Source organism: Eleutherodactylus coqui, chromosome 9, assembly GCF_035609145.1.
Source record: "Eleutherodactylus coqui strain aEleCoq1 chromosome 9, aEleCoq1.hap1, whole genome shotgun sequence".
Classification (NCBI taxonomy): Eukaryota; Metazoa; Chordata; class Amphibia; order Anura; family Eleutherodactylidae; genus Eleutherodactylus; species Eleutherodactylus coqui.
Genome location: NC_089845.1, coordinates 59,300,937 through 59,321,826, shown reverse-complemented (window position 1 = coordinate 59,321,826; position 20,890 = coordinate 59,300,937). Strand labels below are relative to the sequence as shown.

The window sequence follows — 20,890 nt, the reverse complement described above, 5'->3', positions numbered from 1 at the left end:
GTAGCTCCGCCCCCGTCACGTGCCGATTCCAGCCAATCAGGAGGCTGGAACCGGCACACATCATGGGGCGGAGCTACGCGATGATGCGTACAAGGGGGCGGAGCCAAATCGCCGATGCTGCCGAGCGGAGCCGAAGGGAGAAGACGGATCTGCGCAAGCGCGTCTAAAGAAGCAAGAAGACCCCGAAATTAGACGGAACCATGGCGACGAGGACGCTAGCAACGGAGCAGGTAAGTGAATAACTTCTGTATGGCTCATATTTAATGCACATTGTATATTACAAAGTGCATTAATATGGCCATACAGAAGTGTATAGACCCACTTGCTGCCGCGAGACAACCCCTTTAAGCTAAAGATAGTTCTTAATGACATTGGCTGTAGACACTCATCATTGAACTGTTCTGCAGCCCTTTGCCAAACAAACTGCCTTTCATCACAGCCAAATCTTTCAAATTTTGACGACTCAGTCCAGAGCACCCGCTGCCATTTTGTGAACCCCGTTTCCTATGTTTTCATTGATAGTTGAATCACTTGGCCTTGTTTTTATATCAAGCTTGAACAGCACATCTTGAAATCCGTCTGCTTTGAAATCTATGCCTGGGAGCGACCTTGCTAATGCAATATAACTACCTTGTGTCTTGTTACTGTGCTCAGTCTTACCATGATGTATGACCTGTAACATAAAAATGTCTTCCGCAACCTTACACTTTTTGTAGAGGAGTTTAGCTGTTCCTCACTCAGTTTTAAGTCTCCCTATACAACAATTTACACATGGAAATGATGATCATTATCACCTGTTTGGTATAATCGGTTAATCCTACACATGACTATGAACCTACAAAATTCCTGATTTTGTGCAGCTGTACCTAGAAGAATTGAGTGGTGTTATTCCTCCAAACATTGTGCATTTGTGGTAAAAAGTTCCACTTTTGCCTCATCTATCCATTGAACATTTTCCTACAAGGATTGTAAAACATTCAAGTGGTAAACTTGCTTTTTTATTTTATTATTTTTTTTGGACAGCAGCAGCTTTCTTTGTAGTGTCCTTCCGTGGACACTGTTAGCAAAATATTGCTAATTGGTATGTTTTCAGGTATCCAAATTCAGCTAGTTCATGCTTGAGCATTGAGGAAACTAACAAATCACACACATTGGATGTGATTGGGTGTGATTTTGTAAGTCATCTGTTTATTCAATTAGTAAGCAGAAGTATATATACTAAGACATTCGAAACGAGGCTAGAACACGCCTCACCTGTCAGAATTATAATTATTATTCATTTATTATCATCGGCTATCACAATTCAACAAGAACAATGACATCTTAGTTAGAGGCAGGACTTCTTTCAGGCCGATTGCAACTACTTTTCATGAGAGTTCTGTAAAATGGCCTTGAAGACGGCTTAGCATTCTTATATCAGAACAGTAATACGAGCTAAAGAAAGATGGTGAATAACTGTAAGAAGAGCAGGTTACAGGACATAAAATTGAGGACAGGAAATCTTATAGCTTTCCTCACAATCATCTTGTTCAATGTTTTTTCAATAGTGGATTAACGGACAGACATTTTTTTGCAGTTTGTAAAGCCTTCAATTACCATTTTCCTCACCTGCTTTTTTTAGTCGGTTTTTACAAAAAATAATCATGATAATGACATCTATTTGCTTTATACTAGAAATGTTGCATGATAATGTTGTGTTTGATTGTAGATTTCTACACCTGGTGGAATAAAGTTCAGTGAAAGAGCCTTGAGCTGAGAATGTATAGACACCCCCCACTTTATTGCTAACTATATCCAGCTCATCAAGTCCATGGCAGGATGACAGATCATTCAGCTGGTTTCACTATATATTTATCAGCTGTGTGCAGTGCAGAAGAGTGATGCTGATATACTGCACCGACAAGACTTTTATATTCGAGTATACACAGTGTTAGTGATTTGATGGAATCTTTTCTGTCTCATTGATTTTCATCAGAATCAAGATTCACCTGAGTTTTGTAAACTTAGAAATGTTAGGTCACATTCCAGCCTGACGTTTGACATTTTTGGTTCTGGATATAGTACTTTAACTGAAAATGTATGAAGAACAAAGCTGACATTTTGAGGACAGGAAGAAAAAAAAACTGCAAGGCCACCATTTTTATTTGGTCTTATTGTAGAAAAAGTTTTTCTTATCAAGCTACTCGTTGGCCAATAATATAAAAGCTAGTTAACTTTTACATCGAAAGCCAATTGCAGTATGTATTTAGAAAACTGTGTTCCTAGTTAAATATAACTTTTTAATCTCATTATGTTACTGGACATACCAGTACCATCACCTGCTTTTAAAGTAGACACAGCAGAAAGATGTAAAGTGGGGTTATTGAGCGTTTGGCCTTGACCTTTGTAGATTCAGTTATCAATTAACCCTTTGCAATCCAATTTTGTATTCAGGGTTTCCTAGGGGGCTTTCTCTTTCTGCCATTATACAATGGCGCCACCTGCTGGCTAGAGACAGTACTGCAATATTGGACATACTGGAGAGGCCCCCGAGAACAGAGCGGCCAGTAATATACAGTAAGAATACCCTGCCAGACGTCTTCCAACATCAGCAGCTGTACAGCCTTCAATCAGAATGTCTTCAGACGTCAGACAGTAGATTGGAAGGAGTTAAGTTAAGCACTGAGGGATGGGAATAGAGACTTGGTGATGAGTTACCAGTGACCGTTGACAGCACACTGGAAAGGAGAAGCATGTAGCCAGTCATTTAGGCTAGCCCTAAGGCTACTGTCACACATGCGCTTTTTACCGCAATTCCCACAGTGTTTTGAATGCCGCACGAATCACGGTAAAACGTTTCCATTGATTTCAATGGGGCCTCACAAATCTGCACTAGAACGTGGCATTTTCTAACGCCATGATTTTTGAACGCTTCCTGCTCGATTTTAGCGTGTATTGCGCTTTTAACACACCTCATCACCCGTCAGAATCATGGGATGCGTTAAACGCTGTAGAATGCAGTAACTTATCAAAATCGCTGCGTTTTACCATTGCCATGTGTGAGAGTGGCCTAAATTTTAAGATTTCGATTAGCCAAACCTACAGATTTCGTCAATCTCCTAATTCGTATGGTGGCCTCCGGTTGCTCCCCTGATGGTAGATAAGGATTGAATAGCTGGATGTCAGCTGCCCCATTTTTTTGCTGTCAGTGAGATAAGCCATTGTACCACATGCAAGTTTGCCTGTGTATGTGAATACCAGGTAAGTTGGCGGTCAGACAAATGAGCGTTTGGCCAAAGATGCGTTACGTGTATGCGTAGCCTTAGGTGTTGTGTCATCCGAAAACCAAGATATTTGATTCCTCTTATGTTAGAAGTATAAGGAACAAATGGCTGAGCTTTCAAGAGAAATGTTGCAAATAGTTACCATACAGAATTCAAGAACACAGCCCCTTTTTATATTTGTATGTAATTTAATATGATTGTCACTTCCTTTGTGTTTTCGTTCTCGGCCAAACCAACAGATGGCCAAACAGCAAATAAATTGCCTTAACATACAGGGTGGAACTACAAACAAAAAGAACTAAAAAGTACATACAAATGACCCATGGGACAACTAAAAAAGAATGCAGGAGCCGTGGAGAAGTAAACATAGCGTTGGCTGGCTCTTAGAAATGCTGTATATTTACATAAAATTTGCCAGATAACTGGTTGCGTGATGCTGAATTGAGATATTTTGCTGATGATGTAGCTCTATAAAGAATGCAGTTCGTCAGGCACTTCTGTTTTCTAGACACTAACAGTTTACTCTTTGTGTGTTCTTCTCTTCCAGGGAGAATGTTCACAGAAGTGCTACAATATCTTTGTACTAGAGACAGTTTGCGTTGCTTGGTTTTCCCTTGAATTCATCCTACGCTTTATCCAAGCTGAAAGCAAGTGTGTATTCCTAAGAACGCCGCTCAACATAATTGACATGATGGCCATCTTGCCTTACTACATAACTCTAATAGTAGATTCACTTTCTACCGAAAAAACTGGAGGGACAGGAAACAACTACTTGGAGAAGGTGGGCCTGGTTCTTCGGGTGCTGCGAGCTTTACGCATCTTGTACGTCATGAGGCTAGCCCGACATTCTCTTGGATTGCAGACGCTAGGCCTCACAGTAAGAAGGTGCACAAGAGAATTCGGACTCCTCTTACTATTTCTGTGCGTTGCCATGGCCTTGTTTTCTCCTCTTGTTTATTTGGCAGAGAATGAACTTGGTGCCAAGCAAGAGTTTACCAGTATCCCCGGAAGTTACTGGTGGGCAGTCATCTCCATGACTACTGTGGGCTATGGTGACATGGTTCCACGAAGCATCCCCGGACAGGTAGTGGCACTGAGCAGCATACTTAGTGGAATATTACTTATGGCATTTCCTGTCACCTCCATATTTCACACATTCTCTCGTTCTTATACTGAACTAAAGGAACAGCAGCAAAGAGCGAGCCGACAGCTACACAGACTAGAAGAACGGGAGCAGTGCGCCGCTGTAGAGTAGGACATCCTATCTGGGGTGAGGAGTACTTGATCTCGTGCCGGTGATTTGAACTGGATTTCGACTTCATATACACTTGCAGCTAATTAAAAGAAAATTTTACCTGCAGAACAATGTAAAGACAAATTAATGATTACAAGTTGTTCTTTTTTGTTGCTGGATTCTGTATTATTTGAAATTTGACAATGGATTGGCTCTATTTTACTAATTCAACCATTATACTTGGCTGCACTGGATACTAGTGTTTTTGGGGGTTTTTTTGCAAAAAATTATAGAACTGGACTGAGTTTGCTGTAATCTTATACGTACTATTACATAAGAGAATATTAAATTTCATTTTCATCTGTATAAGCCATTCCTGATTTTAAAGCTTTAAGGAAAAATTAAAATCTATTACATTTAATATATTTGTATGTGATAGTTCTGTAAATTGAGTTTATATTTTCACGGGCTACAAAAATGTTCTTCCTATATGAAACAAAATTTCATTTCAGAATGAGTAAAATTTCTAAATGCACAATAGATTGTCTGTGACTTGTTTTGGCTCAAGGAAACCGTTATTAGTATCATATTTGGGTGTACCTGGTAACAAGCTTGTTGACAGTTTCCAATGATGATCAGCAGAGTTGTGAATGTAACCTATGACTATGTACGGCTTTGTTTACATCTGTATCAGTCTCCATTTGTGCAATATCATGGGCACTAGTTTGTGTAGTAAAAGGCCAGGCGGCATGGACAGTTTGCTGCTCAGAACCCCTGTCCATGCAGAGGATAGGTCATTGGTGAAAAAATGGGCAGATAACCCCTTTTAAAGGGAACCAATTACTTCCTATAAACACCATGAACTGAGTTGTGGAAGGGAGCTCTATAGGCTCTTCTCTTACCTCCGCAGACTGCCGTTGAATTACAAGATGAAGGACTTTTGATGGTCATGTGACTGTGATCTCACCACAGGTCCTTCATTCATTCTAGCCTCGGTAACTGCAATAACAATACTAGAGTGGTATTATCAGCACTGTTCACACAGTGATGTTATGACCAGCCAAGATTCTGCCTGGCTTGACAGATTACCAGTCCAGGCCTGTCATCACAAGGCCCAAAAAAGTGGTGCTGTAGCGGGGTCCTGAGGTAGAGCCAGACCAGCTATTGATAACTGCAGCGGTAACAGCTCTAAGTACAATACAAGAGTGGGGTGGATTCACTGGGGGGACGGAGCCATTCTTCATTGGCGGGCCACCTTAGGCCCTGTAGCAAATGCGTAGTCTGCTTACATTGTAGGCACGCCACTAGCTACATCCGTACATTCAGGAGTAGATTTATGAACAGGTCTAAAAGAAAAACTATTTTCATTGCCCATAGCAACCAATCAGAGCTAAGCTTTCATTTTACTAGAGCAGAATACAAAAATGACAGCTTCACTCTGATTGGTTGCTATGACCATTTTTTCTCCTAGACAGACCGTTCCATAAATCTGCCCCTCAGTGTTTACAATTCCTAAAGAGAAATTGGAGAATTGACAAAACAGCCATCAAGATGCCAATACCTATCTTATCTGATCCAAAATCATTGAGAGATCACAGAACAGAATACAATTAAAACATTGGGGTGAAAGAAAGGGGATGGAACAAACCAAAAAGTATCTAAAGCCTGAGTCTCAGGAGTAAGACCAGGACTCAAACAGATTTCAGGAGGGTTATAGAAGTCAGGTAGTAGAGGTGCTGCCAACCAGGTTAACTCGCCAAAGGTACGTGGACTAGATATGCAAATATTCAAAATGGTATCTTGACACAACTCTCCAATGAAATTAATGAGGCAATAGGAAGAAATATCCAACTTTTTTTTTTAATTTTGTGAATTAAAAGCCAGCAAAAGATACGTGTTTCGGGGTGAACCCCTTCATCGGTCGTGCTGGGAGGTACTAGTATACTAAAAGATAGGTGGAAATAATTACAACATACAATGTATATATTGAGGAGGTAAACGGAAGCTTAAAGAGGGGAAACAAAAAAATGTATAAAACAGTAAATAGCCATGTTACTGAGATCCGTATTTTGAATCAAGGCCTCTTTGTGAGTTCATTTTATCCATTGATATTAATTCTTTTATTACAGAGCATACACTCTCACCTGGCATTTTTCCATTCTTCAGATGGTCGGTAACGGTGACGCTCGTTCTGCCCAAACCAACCCAAATATTGACGCCTATTATTAGGGTCTTAAAGGAAAGATTAATTCAAAAAGTTTATCTGCAGAAGTTGGTAGACATGGAGCACAATATAGCCAGAAGGGACCTCCCTGCCCATACGAATCCAGGCCATAAACCTGGGCCTGACAACTATAGGCACAGTCTTAGAACCACATATAATCCTCACCGTACAGCAGTTTGGACGGTACTTCAGAAGCATTGGCCCATCCTATCACAGGATCCTGTTCCCAGTCCGATCAGTTCAGACTTACCTTTCCCTTTTTCAGTGGTCCTGCATCTATATATTGAATTATTTATATTTAGTAATTTATTTTTATCGGCCTCACTATGCCCTTTCTCCATATGGCACCAGCCATTTAGCATGTTTTCTCCATCACCTCCCTTATTTTCCTCTGCCATTATCCAACCTGGACCATCCCCTATGACAGTGGTGGCGAACCCATGGCACACGAGCCAGAAGCGGCATGCAGAGCCCACCCTGCTGGCACGCGCTGCTGCCAGCCACTCACCACGTTAGTAGTGTATGCCGGCAGGGGCTGTGGCTCCCCTGCCACAACGGTGTTGCGAATGGTGTGGAGGTGGTGTGAAATTTAGTAATACGTGTCCTGTATCACTACAACACTCATGCTCTTTAATTTCATACCTGATCTTTTTCAGTTTTTAGCTAATTTCATCTATCTACACATACACTTTTCAGTATTTTAGTCAATAACTTATTCATTTCACACATTCATTTATTCATTCCTTGAAATCAACACACACATTCATCTATTTTACCCATTGTATTTATTTACTAATCCGGCCTCTTATGATATCTCCCGATCCCTATCATAACCAGTTCCGTACCTCTCTTTGTTTCCCTTCATCCTCGTTATCCCCTAGTTCTGTTCATTAGACGCCCCTATTTAATGCCATGTCCCACATCCCCATACAGTAGAATGAAACCACTCCACATTGCACATGCTCCAGCCCGCCAATCCGGCCCCTACTTAAAATCTTGACCCAAGACTCCTGTTGCCTTTCGCTTCTCTCTCCTGCTGTCACAGCCCGATCCTCGCCGCACCTAGTAAGTTCTGCTGTATCCATCCATTGGTGGTTCCATCATTCAGACTTCCCTTATCAGGATTCTATACAGCCCATGCTTCTGCAGCGTAATCATATTTTCCCCTGTTTTCTCTCCCTAAGTGACACCAGGACTTTGAGTACATATCATCACTACTGGGAATGGAGAGGTAAGTCCATCTTCTTATTCCTACTTGCCCTCAGTTCCGCTTCCCTTTCGCCTAGTAGTTTCTTCCCCACACGAACTACTACACCCATCGTTTCACCTGCAAAATAGTCGTTACATTGGGGGGGGGGGGGTAATAGGCTGAACTGGATGGACATGTCTTATTTCGGCCTCACATACTACGTTACTATGTATTTATATGGTACAATCCACCATCACATTAGGTCACTTATATTTTTATTCAATTATTTAATTCTGTTCATTTATGACGTGTTTTTATAATTTAGAATATATCTTTTTATTATATATATTTTATATATAGAAATGTATGTACATATATTTTTATATTTTACCTATTGCCATTCGCTGTCACGCCACTATTTCTGTCATTGTTGTCCCTTGTTTAGCCCATGACATAAATGCTCCATTATATCTATTTTATTTATTTATTTATTTTACATGCAACCATTTGTACATTTATGTATGTATACTTTGTTTCCCCAATTAATAAGACCTACCCTGATAATGAGCCCTATCCTGATTTTCAGGGTTGGTGCTTCAAATATAAGCCCTTCCCCAAAAACAAGCCCTAGCTACACTGCATGAAAAAAAAATACTCACAGGCGCCATTCCGGTCCCTCTTGCTGCTCTCCAAGCTTGCCAGAATTCTTCCTCGTCCTCCTCAGCACCGAAAGAGCATTCTCTTCCTGGTAACGTGGGTTGAATACCTGGCCTCCAGCAAGAGAATGCTGTGATTAGCTCAGGACCCTAGCCTCAGCCAATCACAGCTGTCACTTCATGAGCCAATTACAGCCATGCAATGATGCCAGTCATTAAATGGCTGTGATTGGCTCATCAAGCGCTGTCTGTGATTGGCTCAGGGCCATAGCCTCAGCCAATCACAGCATTCTCTTGCTAAAGGCGGGGTATTCAACCCACATTACCAGGAAGAGCATGATCTTTTAGCGCTGAGAGCAACAAGAATTTTAGCATGCATGGGGAGCACCGAGAGGAACCAGGACGCCACCTGCGAGATGAGTATTAAGACACCCCCTGAAAATAAGACACAGTGCCTCTTTCGGAGCAAAAGGTAATAAGACAGTGTCTTATTTTCAGGGAAAACGCGGTATTATGTGCTCAGACATATTATGTCTTACTGTTTTTATCTTGATTCACTATTGCCCTATGGCATCTTGATTTACCACTTGAATGCCACATCCTCCTGATACTCCTTGATGTGGATTCTAATATTTTACATTAATCTTTCATTTATGCTTGGCTGAATACTTGCGTATTTTACCTTACTCTTGTTTCATTTTGCCTTATCATTCTTATATCTGTCAGTCTACGTTTATTTGGCATATTACTGTCAATTGGCTGTAAAGTTATTGTCTTTTTCTTCTACCACTATTCTTTTATTGCTCATTGTGTACTGTAACATACAACCCATCCACTAGACTGTTTGTTTAATGCTGATTTCTTTTTTTTTTTTTTTTTTACTTTGTACCATTTGATCTTTCCTTTCCGCTGACTTTGCCAAGCATCAACTTTTAATATGAAAAACTAAAAACCAACATGTGTGGGACTGAATTTTTTTAATGTAATTAAAAAACAAACACATCGAGAGAGATGAAGAATGAATGGCTACCAATAATGCAGAAACAACAAATATTGATGTCATAAAGGATTAAATAATAAGCTTTGCCAACAGTTATTGATGTCATAAAACATAAACTAATAAGCCTTTGGTGCATTTCCCTGTGGAAAGAGGCCACAGTTCAACAGGTAGGTTAGCCAAGAAAATGAAATGCGGAAGACTGATGCGGCTTCATTGGATACATTTGCACAGTTTTTTTCATACAGGTGAAAAATACCTGTCAAAATAAAAAACCCAAAAACTATATGATCCAAGTCAAATGTGTGAATAGACCCTAAGAGGTCCAGTATACCTTAGTATTGACACTAGTTCTGACCTATGGAGAGATACATAGTGGGCTTTCAAAGGTCTAAAAAGTAGAATTCAGATAATGTGACTTTATAGGGCTTTTTATTGTTGGAATACTGATAGCTACTAAAATTGCCTGTACAAGTATTTATATTGCACTTCGCTGACTTTGTTTAAATCTTTTTTTTTTTTCTTCACATGTCAGATAACATAGGTTAGCAAATTACAAATTGTGTAATTATACATTCTTCACTCAATAGTAGAAAAGAGCTCTTTATTAAAGGGGTTGTCCCGCGGCAGCAAGTGGGTCTATACACTTCTGTATGGCCATATTAATGCACTTTGTAATGTACATTGTGCATTAATTATGAGCCATACAGAAGTTATTCACTTACCTGTTCCGTTGCTAGCGTCCTCGTCTCCATGGTGCCGTCTAATTTTCAGCGTCTAATCGCCAGATTAGACGCGCTTGCGCAGTCCGGGTCTTCTTCTTTTCTGAATGGGGCCGCTCGTGCCGGAGAGCGGCTCCGTGTAGCTCCGCCCCGTCACGTGCCGATTCCAGCCAATCAGGAGGCTGGAATCGGCAATGGACCGCACAGAAGAGCTGCGGTCCACCGAGGGAGATGATCCCGGCGGCCATCTTCAACCGGTAAGTAAGAAGTCACTGGAGCGCGGGGATTCAGGTAAGCGCTGTGCGGATTTTTTTTTAGGTCCCTGCATCGAGTTTGTCTCGCGCCGAACGGGGGGGCTGTTGGAAAAAAAAAACCCGTTTCGGCGCGGGACAACCCCTTTAAATCTGAAACATGAATCCTTCATACAATGTGTAACACTGAGGAGACATCCAGAGTCCTATAGCAAAATTTCCCTGGGTGTCTTTATTGGACCCTGTCACAACATCATTGTAATCACACAAAGCGAGCATTCCAGCATCACGTAGAAGGTAAAAAAAACTCTAAAGCTGGGTTTACACAGAGCGGATTTGCCGCGGAAATTCCATGCGAAATTTTCGTGCAGCAAATCCGCCTGCAGCCGCTAATCCCGGGATTAGCCAGCCATGTGGATGAAATTTGTCAAAAATCTCGTCCACACAGGACGGCCAATCCATCGCGGAAGTAGCCGGCGCTGTGGCGCGGATTCTCCGTCTGCAGCATGTCTATATTTGTCTTTCCCATTGCGGCCGCGCTGCTCTCTATGGGAACGCCGGCCGCAAGGAAAAGCATGTGGCCAAGCAGCTCCAAAACCCGCGGCCTATGCTGCGGGTTTTGAAGCTGCGCTTTCCTGGTGGAAATCTCGCAGTTTTTCGCTGTGGCAAAACCGCAAGATTTCTGGCGGTATTCCGTCCAGTGAGAACCCAGTCTAAAGGTTCCAACTGAACCCCATTTGGATGGAAATGTTTTCTGGATCACTTTGCTCCAATATCTCCTTTAATGCATTGTTATACCGAGTGACTCCCTTCTAACCTCTGCGAGGTGTACCTTGCCCATTAGGCTTGTGCACATCGGAAGCCAAGAGAATCATTTTCGAGGCACATTCCTCAAATAATCAGCTTTGAGTTACTATTAACAGTTGGAGACAAGTAAAATCGGATGGATTTATTAACACTGCATTTTGTGATTTGGGGTCTTCTTATTTACATGTTGTTTTCAAAGGCAGACTGCAGCTATTTCAAAGCCATAGGTATTCCTTAAGAACTCTGTTAACCAAGGGAAATGAAAAATGAAAGCAGCTTGAGATAAAAGATCCACCTCTTACAATTCAAAATTAAAGGTATGATTCTGCTGGATTAGCTTGGAATAATGCTGGCAGTAATATGTGGATCCAGCAGCACTCAGAATGAACACTGAATGAAAAAAGTGACCTATTATCAGCAGCCCCTGGTACATAAAATGTTGCTAAGTCTTTGGCTTTGTGTTCTTTTTTTGTTTCTATGGGTAACGAATGTTACATCACATGAAAGCCTTATGTGTCTAATATATGTTTTCTAAATGTTGTGTTTGTAGCTTATGGCAACAGTGATCTAGGCAGGCAGGAAAACAAGATGGCGGAGTCTAAGGCGATATTCACAGCAAATGAGAGCAGAGGAGTGATAAAATTCTTGTTTCTGCAAGGAAAGTCGGCGAAGGATATTCATGGTGATATGTGGCAGACATTGGGGGATCAGTGCCCTTCATATTCTACAGTTAAGAACTGGGTTGACAAATTTAAAATGGGCCACTTCAGCACCAATGATGAGGAACGTCCTGGACGACTGAGAGAGGTTGTTGTTCCGGAGATCGTTGATGCTGTACACAACTTCATACTGGAGAATCTGCGAAGTTCAGCTAAAGGAATAGCCGACATCATGGGGATTTCTCGTGAACATGTTTGTGTCATTATCCATGAACATTTGAACATAAAGAAGCTATCTGCAAAGTGGGTCCCCAAATGTTTGACAACAGATCAGAAAAGCATGCGAGTGAAAACTTCCCAGTCCATTTGTCAGCGTTTCCGGACTGATAAGAACTTCCTGGATCGACTGGTCACTATGGATGAGACCTGGATTTATTTCTATGACCCTGAAACCAAGGAGCAGTCAAAAGAGTGGAGGCACAGTGGTTCTCCTAGCCCAAAGAAGTTCAGGGTGCAAAAATTAGCCACTAAGGTGATGGCGTCTGTGGTCTGGGATAAGGAGGGCGTGCTGCTAGTGGACTACCTTCAAAATGGTTCTACCATCAATGCAAGGTATTACATTGAACTTTTGGACCAATTGAATGCAGCTCTTTTTGCAAGGCTTGCAGAACTTGGAATACCGATGTAAGAAGTGTGTTGACATCAGTGGAGAGTATGTGGAAGAAATGTAAAGTTTCATCTTCCTATTTCATTTCTTTCTGGGTAAAGCCAAAGACTTAGCAGCCCCTCGTAAAAGTCTAGTTTCAAAATACTTCCTAGCCACAGCAAAGGTAAATATTGCTTCATAGGAACTGTAGTACTAAAAGTTTGATGTTCTACACCTTTTCTGTATATATTTACCTCTTTTTATGCACCGATAGCATTTTGTGTATACACTGGTGGAAAGTGAAAGCATTACACCCACACATTCGTAGAAAATACATGAAACTTGAATAAAAGTATTTCCATATGAACGGTATTGAATAGTTAAAAACTGGATGGAGTATATGTATTAGTATTCAAATTATAAGACCATTTGATATGCAAATCTGCTACATTGTTTTAGTTTGAGTCATAAAATGTGTTATGTAAGAAGGTCCTTTTTTTGTCCACAGATTGTCCTGACCAGGTATGCAAAACACATGATTATGGAGCCAATGATTTTCAATGGTTTCATACCCATTTGCGATTTTTACTCTCAAGCCTCGCAGCGCAGAGAAAAAAACATGCGATATCGCTCCCTTGCTCTCGGGGACTGCGAGGATGAAGGAATCCTATCCTATTGCTTTCAATGGGGTTGGCACTGTTGCGGCACCATTGAAAGCAGTGGGTTGCAGGCAAACCCCGCAGCATGATTTTCGGGGAAGGGTTTGAAATATAAACTCTTCCCTAAAAATCATCCCTAGCTGTAAAAAAATAAAATAAAATAAAAAACTTATACTCACCTAGAAGAGCCATCCGGCTATTCTGTCCGACCCGGCAGTCGTCTTCTGGAGGCTGGGGATTGAAAAATCCCCACCCCCAGAAAGTGCTGGTCTCATTGGATTCAATTTTTTACAGCTAGAGATGATTTTCAGGGAAGGGCTTATATTTCGAACTTTTCCCCGAAAATCAGCGCTGCGGGGTTGCGTGCTTCAATGGGGCCACAGCAGTGCCGACTCCATTAAAAGCAATGGGATAGCATCATGGACTTCTGTCACAGCTGTGACCGCTGTGGCAGAGGATTCCTTCATCCCCGCGGTCCCAACCGGGATGAAAGAATCCTCTTCCATAGCTGTCACAGCTGTGGCAGAAGTCCACGATGTACTCCTTATGTTTTTAATAGGGCTGGGGCTGCTGCCGCCGGACCCATTGAAAACACTGAGCGATATCGCGCATCGCAAGAAGGTATATCGCTAGTGGGTAGGCACCCTCAGAGAGAGGTTGGATAATTGGCACGCTTGAAATAGGGACATCATATCATGAAATCTCACAAAGGACTGCCCATAGTGCAATTTCAGTACAGAGAGTGGTTACTCAGTGGGCACAGGAAGGCTACAGTACCGGCAGACCTGGCACAGGTCCACGCAGATGGACAACGCCACGTGAAGACCACCAAATTGTACAGATGGCAGTTGCTAATAGATGGGTGACTAACACAGATCCAAGCAGTGGTTGAAGTCAGGGTCATCCCATGAACAATTGTAAACTGATTGCTTGAAGCTGGGTTGCATTCTCAGGCGCCATGCGGTACGTTACATTAACCCGATTTCACTGCCAGCAACGACTAACTTGGTGTACCGCTAGACACAACTGGAAACATGAATGGAGAACAGTTGTGGTTAGTAACTAGTCCCCATTCTACCTGAGGCAGAGTGATGTTGTCATGCCTTTCATGATCACCATAAAAAATGCTATTTACCAACAGGATAATGCCTGTCCACATCCTGCAGCGTTCACAAGACACACCTTGCAGGATGCCATGACCATGGATTGCCCGCATAATCCCTAGATTTATCCCTAATAAAGCATGACTGGGACACGACAGGTAGATGCATTATGTCCCATGGCCACCTACCACAACTGTACAATAACTTACAAGCATGGAAAGACATACCCAACAAGACATCTAAACACTTATTAATTCAATATCTGAAAGGATCCACAATGTATAGGTGCTCGCGGTGGGCACACTTCCTAATGTAACCTTTACCTAACAGTGATAAACTTTGTTTGATTCATTCCAATTTGCTATTATTTATTCTGGGTATGACTCCATATATATCTACCATGTTTAATGAAATTCCACCAATACCCTCTGGGTGGAACACTTTCTATTTCCACCAATTTGTATGTTTTCCAAAATTAGAATTTCAAACTTTCATGATAGTAGGAAGCATCCAGTCATGCTGGTGTTACTAAGGTCTGAGATCCATTTGCTTCTCTGTTTTTTTTTCTATGAAAAGCCTTTCAGCAGCAAGAAGGAAGGGAAAATGGTGATCTCAGACAGAAGTTGTGCATTATGTAATAAACCTCTGTCATTTACCAAGCTCAACAGACTTATAAATGAGTGAGAAATAATAGAAAACAATCTGCAATATCTTGATATGATACATGCTGTGTTTCCCCCAAAATAAGACCTACTCTAATAATAAGCCCTGTCCTGATTTTCAAGGGGAGGGCTTGAAATATAAGCCCTCCCGCTAAAATAAGCCCTAGCTACACTACATGAAAAAAAAAATACTTACCTCGCAGGTGCCATCCCTCCTGCTCTCCAGGTGTGCCAGCATGCTTCCTTGTCGTCCTCAGTGCTGAAAGAGCATTCTCTTGCTGGTAACGTGGGTTGAATACCCCGCCTCCAGCAAGAGAATGCTGTGATTGACTCAGGACTGCAGCCTGAGCCAATCACAGCCATTCAATGATGTCATTCGCTGAAGGCTTTGGCAGACCCCCAGTAGCTAGAAAACAGTTATAGTGTGTGTTGTAGTACCAAAAATTATGCCCATAACGCTACACCCCTTCAGTCGTCAGGGCAAATACCATAATTTCCTCAGTAGACATAGCAGACTTCTTATCCTCCAGTAGTCACAGCAACCTTGCCCTACCTTTCCCCAATATTGAAAGCAGCCCATGTAACTTGAGGCATGCATTTTGTATGGTGTTTCCATATTTTTGTACACCCCCTGTACATACACACAGGCCTAGAGTATGCTAACAAGAAGAACATGTTCTCTCAATGAGGTATTTTTGATATGGCACCTTCGCCTGCATATAATAAAGTACATCAGGGAGCAAAAAAAGATACAACAAATGACCAATATCCAAGTACAATAATGAAGTACCAGAGAAGCATAAACTGGTTGGAACGGCTATTCTGATATGTCAGATGATTCTACCACACCACAGTTTAGGTATATAAGGGGGGGAAAAAATCATATTTCTGATTTACAAAAAAAAGCGCACCTGTTGAAAGATAGATACAGCTTAATCCATCTCAGTAAATACAACCGCTATATTAAGTATTGTATATTGGCAGAGTTTACATAGGATGTTAGACCTCATGATCCCATATCAGGATATAAGGTGGAAGCTTCAGCAGTTGTTGGGGGTAGCGATAATGCAATGCTGCTAAGCCACATAAGCCTGCACCCTGGCTGTCTAGCCAGATTTAAGAGGAGAGTAAAATACCGCTATCTCTACCAGAATTCAGTCACCCGGTTCACCTGAAAGCCAAAAGCAGCTACAATTCAATGCACCTACCGTCAGTCAGGAAGGTACAGGTGCAGCCAACCACAAAAGTACTCTAGCTACTCTACCATACAGAAATCCCCTGTATGATGTAGAGTAGCATCGTCATGCCTACAAGTGAAATTGTCCATGGCAAAAAGTTTTAAAAGATGATGGTTGTAAGGACGGCAATGAAGGAAGCGGAAGACTAAAATTGTATCAGTTACCTTGGTATAGTGAATCTCGGCATGGACAGCATCTCTAGCAGGCATGACAACGAAAGTACCGTATGTCACACAGGGGATTTGTGGATTACTTTTTGTTTTTGGGTTCCTATTCTCCTGTTAAGGGTCCTTTTAGACAAGTCGAGTATTGTTTGAAGGAGTGAACCAGTGAGTGATGTAGCCGCTAGCTCGTTCGTTCTGGTTCAGCCTGTTTAGACAAGGATGAGAGGGATTGAACGAGCGTTGGTTAAATGGAACGATAAGTCAACGAGCCAACGATGGGTTTTATGCATACATAAAATGAACAAAGACCAAAAGGCGAACAATTATCGTCTATTCTTCTTCATATTGTATATCACTTGTTTGTCGTATCTTTACAGGCACAAGTATGCTTTTTTGCTCCCTGATGAACCTTATCTGCTTATGTACAGAGAAAACGCATTTGAACAGCATATATTACCTTAGATGTCATCATAAATCTGTTTTACCTTTTGAGGTTCCGTATTCTTAATGTTAGCTTTTAGAGATGAGCGAGCATACTCGGTAAGGCAATATACTCGCGGCAGCATCGCCTTTTTCGAGTACCTGCTGGCTCTTCCCTGAAGATTCGGGGGGCTCGGGGGCAGCGAGGGGGAGCGGGGAGGAGAGTGAGAGAGATTCCTCTCTGTCTCCCTCCCGATCCCCTCTGCAACCCCCTGCTCACCCCCGAATCTTCAGGGACGAGCCAGCAGGTACTCGAAAAAGGCGATACCCTCTCGAGTATATCGCCTTACCGAGTATGCTCGCTCATCTCTATTAGCTTTCTTTTAGCCCGTATATTTGTACATTGTTGGTGGCTAATTGTTTTCTTTTAGAGAGTTCATACTCCTCCCAGTTTCTTTTCCTCCCCAATTCTTTATATGCCCTTTTTTTATTCTCCTTCCTAATAATAGTGAATAGGGACAAATAGGGGCTGCTAGGGAGACCAGGTTTGCCCCTTCTCAGGGTTAGTACTCCAAATGGCAAGGGTAGCACTAAGGATTATTAGAGTTTCCTGCGGCACTTTTTTATGGTAAATCAATCTGTTATTTAGTAATTTTAGGAGATGATTATTAAGTCAATTTTTATCTACTCTGTTTTTTGACCAGCGGTTATATAATCTATGGGGTTTTTTTTCAAGCTACTACTGGCCTTCTGTTGGGTCTTCCTTATAGTTTAGGTTCTGCGATAACTTATCTTAATCAATAAACGTACAGCAGTAAGCACATAGTGTTCTTCACTCGAGGGTACTTGATGGATAAAGCAGTTTAGCTCTTAATTGAAACATTTTGTATCCTATATAACAGGAGGAGTATATCATTCTTAATACAAAAAAACAACACAAATGTAAGAATATTAAACAGCATCTTCCAAGGAGTGCTATTTATAATGTGTGCTCCAGAACGGCTTGTCTGGCACAGAGTGTATCTATTGGATAAGAAAATACCTGTCACACAGATTCAGACTGTTGCAAGAACTCCGCTGCAGATGTGCATTGCCGATATTTTTGCCTGGCAGGATGACAGTTTGTAGAACCAGCCCACTGTCTTTCCTTCCTTTGTTATGGAGATAACTAGCATCTCTCACTGCCAATTACTTGCACTTTTTTTTCTAAAGTTTTAATTTGTTCTTCACTGTCTTCCAGCTTCTTTAAAACATTATTTTTTGAAGAAGGCAATGGTTTCTTTTAGTTATACTTCAATAAACACAGTATCCAGCATAGCTGCTGGGGAATATCTCCACAATCAGAAATTCTCTCTTACAAATCCTCACCAGGAATTAGAATTTTTTTTTGTAGTTTTTGGACCTCTTCTTAATTTGGAGGTTTCAACCAGACAAAAGGCATTTATTGAAGAGGTTATTGTATCTTTTTTTGTCTAATACTACATGTTACAATTGCAATACAAATAGAAACCTCGGTGTCAGCTACTGCAATGGATATATTTTAGGTTACATGCATTTACTTTGCTATTATAATACATTAAAGTAAATGTCCAGTTGGGGGTTTTAACATTTATACGTAAACCACATAGATAATGCTTCTTTGTGGTTTTTATCAGTATTGTCTGCTTTTTAGCTCTGCTTTATTAGGACTGTGCTATAATCCACAACTTCAGATTAAAAGGGGTTGTCACAGAATAAGTAATAAGTATCTGATTGGTGGGGGTCTAATCACTAGGACACCCATCAATCACCAGAATGGGGGGAACCCAAGTGTCCCCAAATGGAGTGGTGGTCACATGTGTGCGCTAATGCTCCATTCATTTCTATTGGTCTGCCAGAGATGGCCAAGAGCTTGGCTGTTTCCATCAGTCCATAGAAAAGAATTGAGTGATAGTGCGCACATATGAACACTGCTGCTTTAATTTGGGGACCCCAATTCTCATAAGTAGTGTGGGATAGCTTCTGTTACAGCAAGTATAGAATGACTATACAAAGCAAGAAAGTAAAACCGTGAAAAGGTAACTGCCACATGAAGACTGCAAACTGAGCCTAAAGAATGGGCAAAGTCCATATTATCCTTGATTAAAACACAAAAATGGCCATAGACTTATCAATGTATTAATGCAAGAGGGCAGGTAAATGCACCACATCCCTCAAGATGCAGACAGCCAAACTGCTATTTGGAGGAGCAGTTACAGAGGTGCAAGGTACTGATCAGCAACCACTCACACACCTTCCTTATATTGAGGGGGGCGGCTGCTTAGTACTATACTTGCACATAGATAAAGCATATACAGGGTGTTAGGCCACATGGTACGTGTAGTGTACAATGCAGGCTTACAACCAATTAGTGACACTATATTTCAATCCAGTGGGCTGCCCTGCACCTTATAGATGAACCACAGTGGCACCGGCACCTTGAGCTCCCCCAATGTTAAAAGCCACGCGGCATGTAACTGATAAATACCGCTGAGTACAAGGCATTGCTTAATATTTTGTCTAAACTACACAAGCTCACAACCCACGTCAAGGGTCCTCGTGTACTTATGATTAAGGTTTGAGGCAGCATTACTGCAGTGAAGCAAAGATGAATAGGTGAGGCCACCTTGGAACATTTACTGAGGTGGACTAGACAGAAAGGCTCTTCAATAGAAACAGCAGGTGGCGCTATTCTAACATTAGTCCTGAAATATCTGGGGATAGAAACCTTTTTTTTTTAAATCTGTAAATACAAAAAAATGTTTAGAATTATTAACTATAAACATTTTTTGTGGGACAACCCATATAACAAACAATGGATTTAAAGGGGTTTCCAACAAAAAATTTCATTTATTGTTAAATCCAGTCCATAACTAGTTTTTGTATTCACCCAGATTTTTCTGACTAGTTATTGACATGTCTTTTTGAAATGTCAGATGCAACAGAAGGTATGGAGGAGAATATGTTACATCAGACTGAAGCTTCTTTCCCACGAGCGTATATCAGCCGGCCGTTTTCATGTTATACGCTGTGATCTGATGCATTGGATTCTAATGCATCAGATCACATGGCCGTATTTCTGAGAAGTAAAAGCGCCCGGCTAGCCCAATATATCGTCAGGCGTTTTTACCTTGGGCCCAAAAGATAGTCCTGGAACTATCTTTTGGGCCGGAATACGTTGGCCGCTGCATGGGAGCCCATGGCAGCGGCCACAAGTGGGAGGGAGTTTTGCAGCGTGGCTGCTAAACTCCCTCCCTCTGCTCTCCTCCCCATGTGCAGGCTCACCAGTCCTTCTCCCCGCTGTCTCTCTGCAATAGGAGAGGGCAGGACGGGGTCAGAGCTATGCATCATCCTATCCCGCCTCCTCCCATTGCTGGCTGTGGACAAGGGGTGGGATGTGGGTGGAGCTAAACTTCCACCTTCTCCCTGCCCCTTGTCCATAGCCAACAATGGGAGGAGGCTTAGCTCCGCCCCCATCCTGCCCCATCCCATTGCAGAGAACGAGTTGGGAGGAGAGGTCAGGTGAGCCTGCGATGGGGAGGGAGGGAAAAGGGGCAATGGCATGGTAGTCTCGGCGTATATATGCGCCGGGACCAATGCTGTCTGAACGAGCGCACAGACACCTGATTTGTGCGCCCATTCACAATTTTGGCTCTCCCAACATAGCGTATATCGGCTGACCTTGAAAACGGCAGCCGATATACACTTGTGGAAAAGAAGCCTGAGGTGAATTCCGCTAATTTTACTGGTGGCATCAAGTCTAATTATTTTCCTCCCTTGCTGGCTGGTAATTCATTAGAAGTTTTTGTATATCAGGTCCTAATGGATGTAAAGCTTCTCATTTATCCCCAAAAGCTTGCCAATGTTTCTGAAGGTCAGAAACTGACCAACAAGGGAGGGGAAATAGCATTGATTAAAAAAAGCATTATCTGAAAGAGACAGTGAGGTTACTGGTGGACTCCGATACATATAAAAACT

General features: G+C 41.8%; 1 protein-coding gene across 1 annotated transcript in view; it reads left to right on the top strand.

Moving 5' to 3' along the window:
- Window positions 1-5,019, top strand: part of KCNG2 (potassium voltage-gated channel modifier subfamily G member 2) — a 141,564-nt gene extending 136,545 nt beyond the window's left edge. Inside the window, exon 3 of the mRNA XM_066579457.1 lies at window positions 3,811-5,019. Within this exon, the coding sequence (XP_066435554.1) occupies window positions 3,811-4,518 (708 nt within the window). The 3' untranslated portion in view covers window positions 4,519-5,019. The remainder of the gene's footprint in view (window positions 1-3,810) is intronic.
- The last annotated feature ends 15,871 nt before the right edge of the window (window positions 5,020-20,890 follow it).